The sequence below is a fragment of the Myotis davidii genome, unplaced genomic scaffold (genome assembly GCF_000327345.1).
Source record: "Myotis davidii unplaced genomic scaffold, ASM32734v1 scaffold78, whole genome shotgun sequence".
Lineage (NCBI taxonomy): Eukaryota > Metazoa > Chordata > Mammalia > Chiroptera > Vespertilionidae > Myotis > Myotis davidii.
Genome location: NW_006290305.1, coordinates 239,992 through 257,320, shown reverse-complemented (window position 1 = coordinate 257,320; position 17,329 = coordinate 239,992). Strand labels below are relative to the sequence as shown.

Here is a 17,329-nt window from a genome sequence, read left to right as displayed (position 1 = left end):
CCACCTGGCACTTAGTGAAGGGGTTTTATTCCCTCCCTAACTTCAGGGGAAAATCTCTACCTGGGGAAACAACCTTTCTCAGAGAGGTGACCTTGGTTAAAACACATAGTGCCAAGAAGGTGAGCAAACATATTACGAACAGTATGCCATATATGCCAGGTCCCTTGAAACAGCAAGGATGGACCGGCTCCCAGCAGGGCAACCCTTCTCCTTCTCCAGAAGTGACAGGATGATCTCAGCTCAGGTCTCAACACAGACCTGGCTCAGATTTACTTTCCCTCTCTAGGACTGCCAGGAAAGCTTCCTGCTCAACCCTCCAGCTAGTGGGCATGGCTGCTCACTGGGTCCCCAGGATCCTTCCCTCAGTCTTAACACCCTTCCTGGTAGAGACCCATACGGTCTCTGGCGGCTCAGATCTAGCCTCAAGTAGGGCTTTACTGCTAAGGCATCCGTTGTGGGACCCCTGCCCCCTGAGTTCCAAAGTGTACCAGCCTGTTAGGGCAGCCACTCTCCCCTCCTCACTCACAGTTCCCTAGTCCTCAGCCCACCACCCCTGGATGGAGTGACCCTGGGCAGGACTCTGAATGCAGGTCCAACAGCTGGTCCCTAGCCACTAGAAAGATTCAACTCCCAGAGCCTTCCCACATACCCATGGGCCCTGCAGCTTCTGGTGTACGGGGTTTCCTAGATCTTTCTGGAAAGAGTATACAACAAAGAAGCCTGACGTGTCTTCCAGAGTCAAGGCCTGCATGCACGCATTCACATCAGCAGACATCCATTCATTTATCTGTCTACCCTGCTAATTCACCCACTCACCCATCCATCCACCCACCAACCACTCACCCATCCATCCACCCACCAACCATTCACCCATCCATCCACCCACCCACCACTCACCCATCCATCCACCCACCAACCACTCACCCGTCTATCCATCCCACAGGTTTCTTGAGCTCCTGTCCACACATGTGCTGTGTGCCAGGCACTCTTCAGGGTGTTGCAGGAATATTTGCCAGTGAACACACTAGACAGGGCCTTGTCCTCATAGAGATGACATCTAGTGGTGGAGATACAAGAAACTGATAACTTATGGACGTTCAATAGGATGTCAGGTAGTGAAAAGTGTTGTGGAGAAAAACAAAGCAGAAAAGGGACTTAGAGAGTCATAGCGCTTCTCTTTTACACAGGGTAGTCAGATAAAGCACCTCACACCTCCACATGCACACCCAGGCACTGATGCCCCCATGTGTTTGTGCATACTTGTATAGACAAATACACATGCATACGTGTGCACGCAAGTACACACATACACACACGAGGCCTGCAGCCCTGCTGTGCCTGGGCAGTGTCTCTAAAGGCACCCTACTGGCTTCAGCAGGGCGGTCCAGGACTGTTTACCCCATCTCCCCTCAGGCCTCTCCATGCCCTGAAGGGTGGGTAGGACCTGCGAGTTGGCATAACTACCAGAATGTGGGATGTCATTCCTGAGGGCGGGACATTATATAAGACTCCTGCCAAGCTGCCAAGAATCCTGCAGCTGCAAAGAAACCTCAGGTAGAGTCCAGCTTTGGTTAGCACATGACGGCAGCTTTGTGGGACCCTAAGTGAGGACCCAGCTACCATGGTGGTGTGATAATTAGTAGCTGTTTATGACACACCATGGGCTCCTCACCCACAGAGACTATTCTATATAATAAAAGAGAAACATGTAAATTGACCATCCCTCCACTACACTCACCAGCCAATCAGGAGTGGGTATGCAAATTAACCTCATCGCCTCCATGGAGACTGACAGCAGGTAGGAGGCAGCTCCCAGCACAGCCTGCTTGGCCGTTGTGGCGGGGACCCGGGAGCAGGCAAGTGCAGCCATAGGCAGCTCCCAGCACGGCCTGCTTGGCCATCTCTGCGGCAACCCAGGAGCAGGGAAGCGCGGCCCGCAGGCAGCGCCCAACATGGCCTGCTTGGAAGTCACTGTGGTGTGGCACAGGCAGGCCCTGCAGAGAGCAGAGAACCACTGGGAGCTGGCCTAAGCTGTCAGTAGACCATCCCCTGAGGGCTCCCAGATTGGAGAGGGTCCAGGTCAGGCTGAGGGACGCACACTTCCCCCTCAATCTGTGTACGAATTTCGTGCACTGGGCCTCTAGTTAAATAATAAATGTGTATGGTTTTAAACTGCTCAGTTTGTGGACATTTGTTATGCATGGTACTTGCTATATTGATAGCTGTATTTTTAGATTTCTGAAATGTTTCATAATTGAAATTAAAAGGTTAAGAAAGATCCCTGTCCTAACTGGTTTGGCTCAGTGGATAGAGTGTCAGCCTGCGGACTGAAGGGTCCCAGGTTCAATCCTGGTCAAGGGCATGTACCTTGGTTGCGGGCACATCCCCAGTAGGGGATGTGCAAAAGGCAGCTGATCAATGTTTCTCTCTCATTGATGTTTCTAACTCTCTATCCCTCTCCCTTCCTCTCTGTAAAAAATCAAAAAAATATATTTTTTTTAAAAAAGAAAGAAAGATCCCTATGATATAAAACAGAAAGCAACAAAAATGAACAAAACACACACAAAAAAACTCACTGACACAGACAACAGTATGGTGGTTATCAGAGGGAAAGGGGGTTGGAGGGAGATTGAAGAGAAGAAAGGATATGATGAGAGAAGGAGACTAAACTTTGGGTAATAAACACACAATGCAATATACAGATGACATATTATAGTACTGTACTTGAAACTTATATAATGGTATTAACCAATGTCACCCCAATAAATTTAATAAAGAAATTTTTAATGAAAAATAAATCTCTTGCAGCGGTTCTCAGCCTGTGGGTCACGAACAATGAAAATATACCCTGCATATCAGATATTTACATTATGATTCATAACAGTAATAAAATTACAGTTATGAAATAGCAACGAAAATAATTTTATGGTTGGGGTGACCGCAACATGAGGAACTGTATTAAAGGGTCACAGCATTAAGAAGGTTGAGAACCACTGTGTCTAGAAGAACAGACAGGTTGCAGGGCATGAGCCTGAGGCTGGGGTTTGGGGCAGGTGCTATAAGCAGGTGAGGATGACTCGAGGCAGTGGAAGGTGGAAGGGGGCACAGAGAATAATGTCAGGATGGTGTCAGTGGTGGTGTGCTCTGATATGTGTGTACAAGAGTCCCCTTCATCCCTACATTTTGAGGAAAGGAGGCCCATCCCAGCATCCCCTCAAAGCGGGGGAAACCTGAATCACAGACCCACCTCCCAGATCAGCCCAAGGCTTCCCCTGGGATCTTTGCCTGGGATCTCTTCCTGTCCCTGAGGAAGGGACAGGAAGAAGGAGCCAGGGGGTCCCTAGGGAGCCCCACAGTGTAGCAGAGGGCTGTGGGAGGGACATAGGGGACAGTGGTAGGAGGCAGCTGCAAAGAGTCCACTAAGTCCCCTCACCAAGGAGGTGGCCCCTACAACTCCAGCCTGCATGCCAGTGCGGAGAGATCCTAGGGCCTGAGACCTCAATCCGGCCCCCACTGGTCCTCAGTTTCCCCAGCTGGACAGGAGGGGCCATCTTTGGGGTCTCTGACTGGTGGGGAACAGGGTGAGGGGAAACACTGAAAGCACCTACTAAATAGTCAGGAGCCCCCCCCATTGGCACTCCCAGAGACCTTGAGAGTCTGAGATGCTGTGGAAGAAGGAGAAAGAGAAGGGTGAGCAGCTTGTGCCGGATCCCAAACACTCTGGGCTTCTAGGAGTTGAAAAGTTTTGCATGGGGGCTCAGTCTGAAGGCCCACGGGCTGAAATGGCACTAGCAGGGGGTCTCCTGGCTAGCTGAGCTCTCCTAGGACTGAGGCCCTTTGTCTTCCTCATATTATCTTTTTTTTTATCTTTAATTTCTTTATTGCCTCGTATTATCTTTACAACAATCCTGCAAGATGTGGTCTTGTTTCACTGGTGAGGAATCAGGACTCAGAGCGGCTGCCCTTTGCTTAAGGCTGTGCAGAAAGAGAGCAGCAGGCCTGTCTGCTCCACAGCTAGGTCTTGCCCCTGAGTGATATTGGTTAGGGCCTGGGAAGTTCCTGAAGAGCTTGGGGAGGGGGAACTCAGAGAAGGCTTCCCCTGGGATCTTTGCCTAGGGTTTTGAAGGATGAAGGGGAGTTCTCCAGGCAGATCTGAGGAAGAGAACATCCCAGGGAGAGAGACCAGTCAGCACAAGGTAGAGGGGGTAAAAAACATATTTTTCTTAATAATTCTTAATAATTTAAATTACAAAGGTGGCACATAGTTATAAGACATTAACGTACTAGCACAAGTGTATAAAATGAAAAGGACCCTCTTACTCACTCTGGATCTATCAACTTCTCAGAACTAGCAACCTTTTTTTTTTTTGGTATGTATCTTCCCAGATATTTTCCTATCTCTGCACAAACATTTTTTTAAAACAAACAAAGAAGCGCCGAAACCGGTTTGGCTCAGTGGATGGAGCGTCAGCCTGCGGACTGGAAGGTCCCAGGTTCGATTCCGGTCAAGGGCATGTACCTGGGTTGCGGGCACATCCCCGGTGGGAGATGTGCAGGAGGCAGCTGATTGATGTTTCTCTCTCATCGATGTTTCTAACTCTCTCTCTCTCCCTTCCTCTCTGTAAAAAATCAATAAAAAAAATATATTTAAAAAAAAACAAACAAACAAAGAAGCGTCATGCTTTATATATTATTCTGCAATATGCTTTTTTTTTTTCGAAAACCTGCAATTTTGCTTTTCCCCCCCTAGGGCTTCTGTGAGGTGAACCTAAAGAGGGCTCATTGGGCCAGAGAGCATGTGGAATTTTGGTCAACACTCCTACCAACGTCATATACTAGGTCTGATTCCACATTTTTCTGGCCTTTTCCATTTTTGCTAAGATGAGAAGTAGAAAAGTGGTACCTTCCTTTTCCACTTACATGTATTGCATCATTTCTAGGGTGAGCATCTGTCCAAATGTTTATTGGCTGTTTATTTATGTTTCTATTGGGAAGGACCTCTTTGTACACCCTTTGCCTGATATTCTTTTTGGAAGGATGGGGGGGTTATTTACTAGAGGCCCGGTGCATGAAAATTCATGCACTGGAGTGGGGGGGGAGGGTCCTCAGCCCAGCCTGCCCCCTTTCACAGTCCAGGAGCCCTCAGGGGCGGGAGGCAACCCGGCAATCAGGGGAAGGCAATGCCCCATCACACCTCTGCTGCTGCCACTGCCATCAGCACAAGCCTCGGCCGGCCCTGGTTACCTGAGCCTCAGGCGGCCCTGGGCGGCTGGGCAGCCACCATCCGAGGCTTGCCTGCACCTCAGGCTGGCCCTGGGCTGGACTGGGGTCTCCAGCGGCAGGCAAGTGGAGCAGCTGCATGCCTGCCACCCCAGGGGGGCTGAGGGGACTGGGCACCACCATCTTGTGGTTGTGGGCACTGCCATCTTTGAGGGCGGGGCAATCAACTAGCAGATTCCCTCCTTATTGGCTGTAGGCACCGCCATCTTTTGTGATGGTGTGAGGGTCAATTAGCATATTCCCTCTTTAGCTAGGTTTTTTCTATTTTGGCTGTTTGCATATTTTGCAAAACTATCTCCCATTCTTCTATGATTATTTCTAAATATTTTTAAACATTAAATCTCATTATTTGAAAAATGGGAGAAAACAAAAGAAAAGTAACCTATCACATAGATGTTGCCATATGTTAACATTTGGTGAAAATTCTTTCCTCTTAGATGCTAGTTATTGCCGTGATTGTGTTACCCATTTCTATTCCACGACTTGCCTCTAAAAGCATAACCTTCCGGAGGGATTCTAAAGGCTTTCTAGCAGATGTCCTATAGTTCCCTCTCCTTTTTCCCTCTACACATAACATAGAATTGACCATCTTGAAATTCTGTACCCATTAAACACTAATTCTCCGTTCCCCCTCCCCCACCCCCTGCCACCCACCATTCTACTTTCTGTCTCTATGAATTTGACTCCTCCTCTAAGAACCTCATATAAGTGGAATCATATTGTATTTGTCTATTGTGACTGGCTTATTTCACTTACCATAATGTCCTCATGGTTCATCCATGTTGTAGCATGTGTCAGAATTTCCTTCCTTTTTAGGGCTGCATAATATTCCATTGCATGGATTGACCACATTTTGTTTATCCATTCATTCACAGATAGACACTGGATTGTTGCCACCTTTGTAATACCGTGAATAATGCTGCTATGAACATGGGTATGCAAATATATTTTCAAGTACCTGATATCAATTTTCCTGCGAGTATTTTCTTATCATGCCCTTTTTGAGCATTTAGGTTTCATATAGTCTCTCAGTTTTATAAATAGTGACACCCTGGACATCTTTGTGTAGGAGCTTCTTGCTAAAGGCATTTGGACGATCACTCAACATTCAAGTCTTGAACATGGAATTATCTCAGAGCTCGTCACAAAAGCACTATTCCACAGCACTCCCTCCCCACTGCAAAAGCTTTTATATCTTGCATGTTCAATACTTTTTCTTTATTTTTTCTCTTTGATTCCTGAAAGGCTGAACTTAACCTTGAGCTTTGCCGTGTAGCTCTGCGGAGGAACCAACCTGAGAGATCCAGCTGGGTGGATTGGTGTTTGGTTTCAAGACTGACTCCTTAATAAATCTCAAACATGTAATAGGAGATGTGTGATGATGCCAGGACTCAAAATCAGTGTCCCCACGACCCAGCAGGCATGGGCATAGGGGCCAGGTGGAGATAGATGGAGGCAGATCTTCCTGACAGGAGGGCGGGGCGGGGGGGGGGCCGCCGGGGGGAGGCAAAAAGCTCTATAGACACGGCAGTTCCTGGGGCCTGACCTTCTGCCTACCTTTCAGTGAATCTCCTCATTTAAGATCATTTGCAACTAATTTATATTTTTACAAAACATCATGCAGCACCAACAAAACCTGTCTGCTGGCTGGATAAGGCCACAGCTGCAGATTTTTAATCTCTGAGTAAGTGTTCACCCAGCGAGATGCTAGTTGTTCCAACTCCGCTTGATTGAATAACCCTCCACCCTCGCATTGATTCAGGATACCTCCTTTATCATCCATTGTCTTGTAAATAATAGGCTATGCTTTGGGCTTACCCAAATCTGTGCCATTGATCTACTGATTCTTACAGCAGAACCTCAAGGCTTGAATGATTCTGATCATAGAATCTTGTTTAGTATTAAAAAGCATTTTACACACACACACACACACACACACACACACATCCCTCACTTTATTTTCCCTAATTTTCTGACTTTTTCCACAAGTCTTGTCAGTTTTTTTAGATAAGTTTGGAATCGTTTTGCCTAAAACAACAAACAACAACAAATCCCAAAGAATTACTTACTTCCTGTCTCATTATTAGCTCCGTTAGGACAGCCCACTGATTTTGGGAGCAGCTCCTACTGTTTGCCTTCCTTCCAACCTCTCAGGTGAGTTTGTCTCTCCCTTCCATTAAGTGAATGGCAGGCATTCCTCCCAAACCCTGTTCACCGGGGGCAGGGACCATTCTGTGGCCCCAGGGAAGGCGAGGGCTGCTTCCCAGTCCTAACTAGGGGTGAGTTACCAGGAGGCAGCACAGCGGGGACTTTTGCAGAAGGATAAGCTGGTTTCTAAGAATTACAAAGAGGGTTTCGTTTCTTCCTACAAAAAGAAAACTGGGAAGAAGAAGCAGGGCCTGGAGTGTCCTGGTAGGAGGAAGGGGGAAGAGGCTTTGGGCCAGCCCGCCCCACTTTGGTGCAAACAGAACAAAGGCCAACCCACCCCGGGCACCCTGGCACCAGGCCCCTCGAATCATAAAGGCACCATTGCCTTGCTAACGATGGCCATTTATTTGCAGTGCTTGGCCTGCCTGCCCTGCCCTGCCTGAGAGCCCTGGAGCCACAAAACAAAAACTGTTCATCTGCACCATGACTCTGGGCAGTAGGAGTCATTGTTATGAGCTGATTTTTATAGAGGAGGTAACAGACGTCTCTGAGCTTGGTCCTACTGCTTTCCAGTAAATTTGAACCCGGGACCTGACAGAGCCAGCATGCTTTCCCTGCTCCTAGAGGTCACCCCTCTCCACTCAACACCATCCCACAATCTCCCCCCACCCCAGCCTTCCCCAGCTCTTTGTCAGAAACAGCCCCTGCTGATTCACCAGAGCAAGATCTTGGTGCGTTTTATCTCCAACCCAAATGCCAAGAACAAATAGGGTCAATGAACATTAGTAGGATAAATGAATGAGTCTATTCAACAGACATTTGGGAAGCACCTACCACAAGCCCACAAAAGACAACGGGATGCAAGAATGACAAGACAGACATAGCCCCTGCCCTCTTGGGTCTAACACCGCAGAGACAAGGCATCCACTCTGCTTGATTCGTGCTGGCTGCCTCTCGGCACCTTCGACAGTGCTTGGTACTAGGTGCTCTAAAAATACTGGTTGGCAGAAGGAAGGCAATAAGACTGGAGGAGGTGTTCAACAGGCCTGTGTACAGTACACACTTGATTATGTAATAATAAATGCACACAACCCTGCAGTTGTGAGCTGGGACACAGGAGAGAAAGACATCCCTGCCCTCACTGTGGCTACACGGAGGCAAAAATGCTCTGAGCTGGGAGAGGAACAGAACAGGAGCTTCTAGAAGGCTTGAGAGGGCCCAGGCATTTAAATGGGCAGACAAGTGCCCACCCAGCTCCACAGGTGGGTTCCTGTATGCTCTAGGTTTCTCTTCTACAGGGAAAGGGCATGGGTAAAGTAGTGGTGGCATACCAGGGGCAGAGATGTCCTGAATCAGAGTGCCAGAGATGCTCCCCCAACTCTAACCTGTAGGCTAGGACATCTGGAGCTTCACAGAAGGCATACTGGCTTTCACAGGACCAGTGTTTCTCCAGCCTTAAGCAAGCGTCCTGCCACCACCAGCAATCTGGGATAGGAAGAATGAAAAGAAAGCCGCCTGAACCATTGGACATCAATGCTGTTGAGGAAACAAGGAAGTTGGCAATTAGAAACACTAGTAATCAGGGACCAGGGGCCGGGGACCAGAGATGATGACGACTAAGGTCAGAAGGAGTCATTGACCAGGGACACATGGGTAGAGTGACTTGTAATTAGAGATGGTGTAATCATGGGGAAATGATGCCATTCATGATCAGAGAGGGTAATGGTCATACATGAAGGATCAGGAGGCAGTGCTCAGAGATCTTGGTGATCAGAATGATTGTTAATTGGCTATATCAATCATTGATCAAGAACAGAAAGGACCAAGGTGACAGGAGTATTAGGATGAAAGCATTTGGTGCTCATGTTCTTGATGAGCTATTGGTGATAAGATTCAATGACTGAAGACATCCAGGGATCTTGGTGGTGTGTGACCTACTAGGGATCAACAGCATCAATGACTGGAAAATTTGATGACCAGAGAGACAGGTTACTGGTGATTCCAGTGACGAGGAAGGTTGGTGATCAGTACTACAGGTGATCAGCGGTATAAGAAATATTGGTCCTGGGGGCCTTGGAAGATAAATAAATTCAACAATCACTGATTTGGACACTACAGACTGTGGTAATCAGCATTGACCAGTCATGGGTACTGGTAACCAGAGTCGCTCGTGACCACATTGACAGTCAGAAAATTTGATGCTAAGAGGATTCTATGGTCAGGGACATTGTTGGTTAGAGATATTGGTGATTGGAGACAAGTGACCAAACACATTGTTAGACATTGGTGATGAGAAATAGTATAATCAGAGATCATGTAAGTGTAATCTCATCTATCATTGATTAGAAAAACATTGATCAATGACAAGGGTGATCATACTTCTTGATGACCTAGCGCATTAGTGACAGAGCGAGCAACACCTTGATGCTTAAGTGGTAAGACACAGTGGTGATCACAGAGATGGTAGACAGAAATACTGAGGACACAGACAGTGGTCATCAGAGACATTGGCAAACAGACACATTGAATAGAAATATTGTTGAACAGATATGCTGATCAGAACATTGGTGATGAGAGATATTCATGATCACACATATACTGGTGAGCAAGCAGTCATGGTAGACACTGGTGATGTCAGTGATCAGACACAGCATCCATCAGTGGCATTGACGAAGTATTAGTAATTAAGTAATGGTCATCAGTTGTTAGTAATTAGATGTCTATGATCATAGGCTCTGTGTGATTGTCATTGAATCACTGACATTATCATTGACCATTGAATAGTCATAGCTATCGCTGTTGACCAACATAATGGATTAAAGAAGACAGAAGTCAATGACATTAGTGATCAAATACATTAGTGGTCAGGTTTGATAATGAATGGGAATATTGGTGACCAGCTAGCTCAGAAACAAAAACTGATCAGTACCTGAGAGGAAGTGAATGTGAGGTCAGTGCAGAATGTGAGTCTGCAAGAGCCCCAATTGAGCCCTCAAAAAAGGATTAGTGTGTGGACCAAAGGCCAGAGAAGCCACAGCCACCCTCTCCAGTATCCACCCAGCCACCAGGACCCCAGTTAGGTAATAACAAGGAAATTCAGATGGAAGCAATTCAGAAGATTATCTGAGTCCCAGCCAGATAGGGCCCCAGCTCCTATTCCAGTTTTTCCCTCCAAATCACTGGGTTATAGAAGCAGTTCAGCTTGACTGCTAATTTCCATGCCTGGGACTCGGTTGTTCCAGAAGTCCATAAGACAGGACAGAGGCATTCACAAAAAGTATTTTATTATTAACAGTATTCACTTTAAAGGAATAGAAGGATAGCATATAATTTTTACAGACAACATATAAATGTTGTACATAATTAACAATAACTTAGTTCACTAATCCAAAATAAAACAAGCCAAATGAAACATAAAAACCGAAAATACTGCCGATTCTTCTTATGTGGATGCTAGTCCAAAATAAGTTACTTCTGGTGGTGGTGCCCCCAGCAGCAATCAACGGCCCATATTGCACTTGGTCAACTACATCAGCACAATCCTCTTCCTGGGCACGGCCCTCTCCAGCTGCCACCCCCCACCACCACCCCATACAGAATCTAAGCTCAGGCAGGGTTATGTACAGCTGTACCTTGAGAAGGATCCAGCCAGCCACAGCAAAGCAGAGCAGAACCCAGCTCTCCTGGGACCCCAGCAGGTTCATGGCCTCTCAGGTCCTGGCCCTGACTCACCCCCAGCTCCTGCCTTTGCCACCTGCCAGACCAGCCCGGAGAAGCCAAGGGCAGCTAAGGCCCCGTCCCTGGCCCCCAGCTCCCTGTTCTAGGGCTATGGGATCCAAGAACTTTTCCAAAAATAATTGCGAAGCTACAGCCTTGATTTGTAGGTTTTATTCCTTTCCATAAGAAAGGCTTCTGTGGCAAAGTACGTTTGACTGGACCCAAAAAGAGTTTAAAAATAAAACAACTAACTCATCAGCGAGTTAAGCTTATGCAGTCTTTTAAAATATTTTTTCTTTTGTCTCATAGTGGGAGGGAAGGGGTCGAGGGATTAGCAGAAAAAGGATGTATGTACAGGGGCCCACCTGGCAGAGGAGGCAGGCGGTAGCCCGGCTGTGAAGGGGACACAGACCACACCAGCTTCAGCCTCAGAGCCAGGGGAGTGAGCTGGGAGACATTTCCCCTCGCAAGAAAACGCTGTTTCCTTCCTGTGACCCAGCCCTGGCCTGGGAATCTATGTAGGACTGTGATTGTCTCTGCCCTCCAGGGCCCATCAGCAGGGCACGCACTGGCTCAGCCTCCCGTAGGCCATGACCCCTCTAGATTGGCGAGGCCCAGCCTGGGATTCAGCATTTCAGAGCCGGAAGCCCCAGGAGAAGGTGTGGGCTAAGTCCCTCACAGATCTGCCCTCGGAGCCCTGGCAAGTGGATGACAGGCCAAGCGGAGGAAGACCAGGAGCACCTGGGGCAGCTCAGACCTCTCCCAGTCCTTGGAGGAACAAGAGTGAAATAAGTTATTTCTGCTTACTCCTTTTTCCTTCTAAAAATGGTTTCCTTTGTTTGTCCCCTACTCCCTCCTCCTCTCTTCATAAAGTTGTCCTTTCTGCTCTCCAACAATTGTCCGTGATGGAAACCCCACCTGGGTAGCAGCTGGGCTGAGGCCACCACTCAGCCCCAGTAAGAATCTTCAGAGTGACCGGCGACTGCCGAGCAGAGCACCCACAGGTGGGGCAGCGTGGGGCTCGGGCTGGGCTGACAGGAGAGGCATCAGTCTTTGGGGAAGGGCAGACAGGTAAGGTTTTGGTTCACCCATCCTTGGAGCACCCGGCCTTGAGCTGCAGGCCACCTTCCTCTGCATCCATCTGTCCATTCGTGGAGGGCTGTCCCTAGCCCATGGCGGTCACCATGCTGGATGGGTGGGGGTGGCCAAAGGAGAGGCTGGAGGAGGGGTGGATGGGTGTTGGGGTGGGCAAGATGTGTCCCGAGTGGCTGAAGGGTGGGAGGTGGCCAACAGGTGCCATATGTCCGGCCAGGGTGGCGGCGCTAAAGGGGGAGGCCTTCTCCTGCATACACTTGGACAGCTCCTCGAAGCACTCCGCCCCCTTCTTGTTCTTCTTCGACTTGTTGGACATCTTCCGGTTCCGAGTCTGGATCCCTTCCTTCTTCATGGTCAGTGGTCTATTCACCTGGGGGCAACCACAAAGCCTTCAGGGAGTCAAGTTCCCTTCCCAGAGAAAGACCCCCACCCCCTACTTGGGCTTGGGGCAGAGGCAGGCCTGGGCTGGGACCCCCACCCCCAAAAGCCCACGTAGTCCTGTCACCAGCACTGCCCCAGTTTCAGGAAGGGCACTTAGAACTGTGAGGCTGACCTGTACCCGGCTGGACACCGAGCCCCCTAAATTCCGGCAGTGCCTCTCCAACTACACAACCAAAACACTCCCCGACTTTTGTGTTAAACAGAGAGTTGTTAGGCCTGCTGTGGAGAACACACCTCTAGCCAGCTTGCCCTCTGATGGGAGCCCTCTGGAGCCAGGGCTTTCCCAAGCCACGCCAAGCTGCATGCAGAGTGGCTGGGGCCTCTGCCTGGCAGCACAAAGAGCAGCGGTCCCTGGGGAGGGGTGGGGCAGGGCGGCGGGGCGGACTTACATTGTGCAGCTTGTAGTAGAGGCCACAGGCATTGCAGACAGGGTCCCCATTGGCGTTTCGGCGCCATAAGGTGGTGGTTGTCGTCTGACAATTTGCACAACAGGTGCCAGCTCTCCTAGCAGCAGACTGGGAGGGGAGGGGCAGCGTCAGCAGGCTGGGCTCCCACGCCCCACCTCTACCAGCTTCCCTGACCCTTGCCCCACCCCCACTCCGCCCCCCACTGACTTAGCCAAAGAGCCTAAATCCCTAAGGAGAATTGAGGCACCTCAGAGCTGTGGACATGTAGAATTTGAGATCTAGACAATCACAGAACTTTAGAATAAAGAACTCTCAGACGGCTGATCTCACTATCAACGGGGTTTCCAGAGCTGGAAGGGAAAATCAACTTCCTCCTGGATTCACCAAACAATCTGACTCTATAAATGGGGAAACTGAGGCCCCTGAGAAGTGCTCTTTAGTTTTGGTCTCTGGGTCTGGAGCTGCTTCTTTCTCCCACAGGACTCCCCTCAAAATCCATAATTCTGGGCAGCGTCCTGCCTGAGGGCAAGGCAGGGCAGGGGTGGGGGGAGGGGAGTGCGGACCCTGTGGCTGCCCAGGGTGGAGATGTAAAATGTTTCGGGTGTCTCACTCAGGCCGAGCTGTCCAACACCGTAGCTACTGCCACAGGTGACGACTAGACTAAATTTCCATTTCATAAAAGTAGAAATCTTGCTTCTCCCATTGCACTGGCTACATTTCAGGGAGTCCATAGTCACAGCATGAGCTGGAGCTTACCATAGTAGACTGTGCAGACCTAGAACATTTCCTTCATTGTCGGTTTACCGGACAATGCTGGTCTTTCTATTCAACCCCTTGTATCCCAAACCTCAAAGTCCTAACCGCCCCCAGGCCCTCAAGGAATGCAGGACAGAGGTGGTCGGGCAATGAGTGTCTGATTTCTGGAGAAGGGAGTGAAAGGCTGGCAGGAGAAGGCCACAGAGTCTTTATCCAAGAAAGTAGATTCCTTCTCCTGGTTCAACCAGGGCCAGCCCCACAGTCACAGAGAACTGCGGGCAGCAGGGGTGGGTGGGGGGCCAGGGCCAGCAGAGGCTGGAATGGCCGCAGGGGGGCCTATGGACTGCAGTCTCAGAGCCGGAGCGGTGAGGGTGAGTAAGCAGCCTGAAGCTGGAATTCTGACTCAGGGGCCAACACTTTAGCCTCCATCCCTACCCGGGCCCTCACCCCGCCCTCACTGCAGGGGGGAAGGGGGCCCCCCAAAGCGGCGAGAGTGATTTAAGCCTCATAAATCACTTCACCCTGAAAAAATATATTTATTATTCTTAGCATTTTACACATTATTTGCAAAGTGGAGCATATTAGAAATTTCAAAACAGCCCAGCGAGAGGCAGGACTGAGCCGAGGAGAGACTCTAAAAACTCGCAGAGTCCGGAAACAGATACACGAAGTTTCCTTATCTTCAGGCTGCAGATGTCCGGATAGGAAACTCCGGCAGGAGATCCGAAAGGGCATTTTTTTTTAAATGGCTCAAATGAAAATACACAGTATAGGTGTCTCCATGGAAAAATAATAAAGGGCAGGTTTTTTTGGAGGCTGGTGTGTTTTATTTAAATAGGCATGAGGAGCTTGTGAGAGAGCTGCCCTAAGCCACAGGGAAAATTACTTCATGGCCCTATTTTTAAAAAGAGTTAAACAGAGGCCAGGGCCCTTGGACACTCAACTCTCGGTATCCCTGAGCGGGGTGGGGGTGAGGGTCCCTGACGGGCTGCCGAGGAGGAAATCTGGCCTGAAAAAAAAATCTGGCCGGAGAGAAGGGCAACCCCAACCGACATCCAAGTGATTTTAATGATAAAAGGTCTGAAGTGGCAATCATCTGCGTTGGAAGGCTTCTCTGTTGTTCTTGTTTTTTTTTAAAATTAACTGTCAGCTCCCGCCCAGGTTAGCTACCAGGGTGCCGCCCACCAGCCTGCTCCCCGGCATCAGCTCCCCCCTTGCCCCGCTGCCTACCAGTCTCCGCTTCGGCTTGATGAGCGGCCGGTTCTGCCCATTCATCTTGTGGTAGAGCCCGCAGGCATTGCACAGGTAGTGGCCGGTGCCGTCTCGTCGCCAGAGAGGAGTGGCTGTGGCCCCGCAGTTGACACACTCCCGGCCTTCTGAAGGGGGACAGGGAGAGACACCGGCCTGCTTAACCGACAGGGTCACGGAAGACAGTCGGTGGGCGAGCGGGTGCCGATCCGGCAGCAGTCCCCTCGGCCAGGCTGCTTCAGGGGAGGTGACTTCTAGTTCCAGTCCCGATGGGGAAAGGGAGCCAGGGGATCTCCCCCAAGGAGCAGGGTGCAGAGACTAGTTTAGGACCTAATCTCCCTCTTCAAAAACCTCTCTGGGCGAAAGGGAAACCGGGCTGAGGGAAAGCGGGCCAGGGCCCCAGGGGTTCTCCGCATGGACGACAAGGAGAGGGTATTTACAACAAACTTTGTCAATGGCAGGGCTGTGACTGGAGTCACCTGGCTGGCCCCGGACACTCCGGGCCCCCTTTCTAGTTCTCTTTTGTCTCTCTCCTATCCCCACAACCGCATCCGCTACCTACTGAGTCTGCTCCACGTCTATGCCCTCAGCCTTTACCCTGACTGTCTGCTCTCAGTCCAGGGTATAATCCTTCTTTCCCGCCACACCCCCTCCTCTGCTGAGGCCCGACATTTCAGTCCAGGACTCAGATCGAAGTTGTGCTTTAAAATAAAATAAATAATAAGCCCTTTCGTTTTTAGGCTAAGTTGTTTTTGGTTTTTTGTTTGGGGTTTTGTTTTGTTTGCTGTTGTTTGCTTTTTATTTTTGTTTTGTTTTTGTTAAACGACCATCTGGAATTCAAATAGAAGGTAAAACAAACTTGGGAGAAAGGACTAATTAAAGGCCAGCTAGCTGGTCTGAGCAGAACAGGGACTCCGAAGTGAGACGAGGATGGGTGCAGGTGGCAGCTTCAGCGATCAAACGGGGTAACTGCTTTAGCATCGTGTCACCCGGGACATTTTTCCACATTTAGTTTAACTAAATTGCCAGTATATATGGGCAAGAAAAGGTGTGTCCTGGACTTGGGAGTACGTTTGTAAAATCTTCCTTTCCCCAGCTTAAAAGAATTGGGAAGGATGCATCGATAGGACTCCCACGCTAACCCATGGTTTCTGCTCTACGAAGGCCAGATTCTTGGACAAATCCAACTTGGCCCCAGCAGCTCCTCCTGCGAAGGGGCAGAGGCACCTACAGCTTCATCCCTTCACTCCAGCCCTCAGGGAGGGAGAGTAAAGGACACGCCAGGGGCGGGGAGCATGAACAGGTTCTGGAATTTTGCTTTGGGGAAATCTCCCAAGGAGATCTGGAGCCACAGAAATCCCAAGATCGGACTGATTGAGTTGGAGAACCGGATTCCTTAAAGATCTGGAACCTTTGGAGTGCACACGCTCACAAACACACGAATACACACATACACACGGCCTCTCTGCTCTCCCCTGCACATTGCATTCTCTCACACTGAATCTTAAGATTCAGGGAGGGGAAGGGGGAATTCCCCTTCTGTGGTCTGGTCTGGCATTGGCCAGCCTTGGAGGGAAAGGTAAGGAATGGGGAAGAAAAGTGAACTTTGGGGGCCACAAGGAACACTTGAAGGCAAACGTTTTAGGACCCCCTCTCCCCCATTCTGGGCTATCAGACATCTCTTGGGGCTCTTAGAAAGGGACATCATGCATCCCCGGACCTGGGAGCCTAAGACCGCCCCCTCTCCTAGACCACAGCCTACAGGGTCCCACCCCAACCACCACCCCACAAAACACAAACTGCCCCCACTTCCACGAGGTCCCTAGCACCTGCTTTTACCTGAGCAAGAGCGTGCCTTGCTGCGCTGCTTAGGGGTGAAGCTGGAGGCAGGGCCACCCAGGAAGCCTCCAGGGTGGAAGAGTCCGCTGCTGTAGTCGTGGGTGGCAGCCGGCACGTAGGAGGGGTAGGTAGGGATGGGGTGATGTGTGGCAGGCTGGGTGCCCATGGCAGCCAGGCCTGGACGCAGGGGGCTGCCGCTTTCCATCTTCATGCTCTCGGCCAGGGAGACTTGGTACTTGACGCCATCCTTGTCCTCCCCCCGGGCAGCACTACCCCCTGCGGAGGAGGAGGCTGGGGAGGCAGCCCCGGTGGCGCTGGGGTCAGGAGACACTTCCTTGGGCGGCGTGGGTGGGAAGCCAAAAAGGTGGGAGCCAGAGTGGGCGGCAGTGGGGGTGAGG

General features: G+C 50.0%; 1 protein-coding gene across 1 annotated transcript; it reads right to left on the bottom strand.

The window, feature by feature from the left end:
- Nucleotides 1–11,300: 11,300 nt before the first annotated feature.
- GATA2 (GATA binding protein 2) lies at nucleotides 11,301–17,328 on the bottom strand (the record flags this gene model as incomplete). The annotated part of the gene is made up of 4 exons (XM_006763287.2): nucleotides 11,301–12,610; nucleotides 13,071–13,196; nucleotides 15,075–15,220; nucleotides 16,932–17,328. Coding segments are annotated over 4 exons (969 nt in total), but the record flags the coding sequence as incomplete, so codon positions are not given.
- Nucleotide 17,329: the final 1 nt, after the last annotated feature.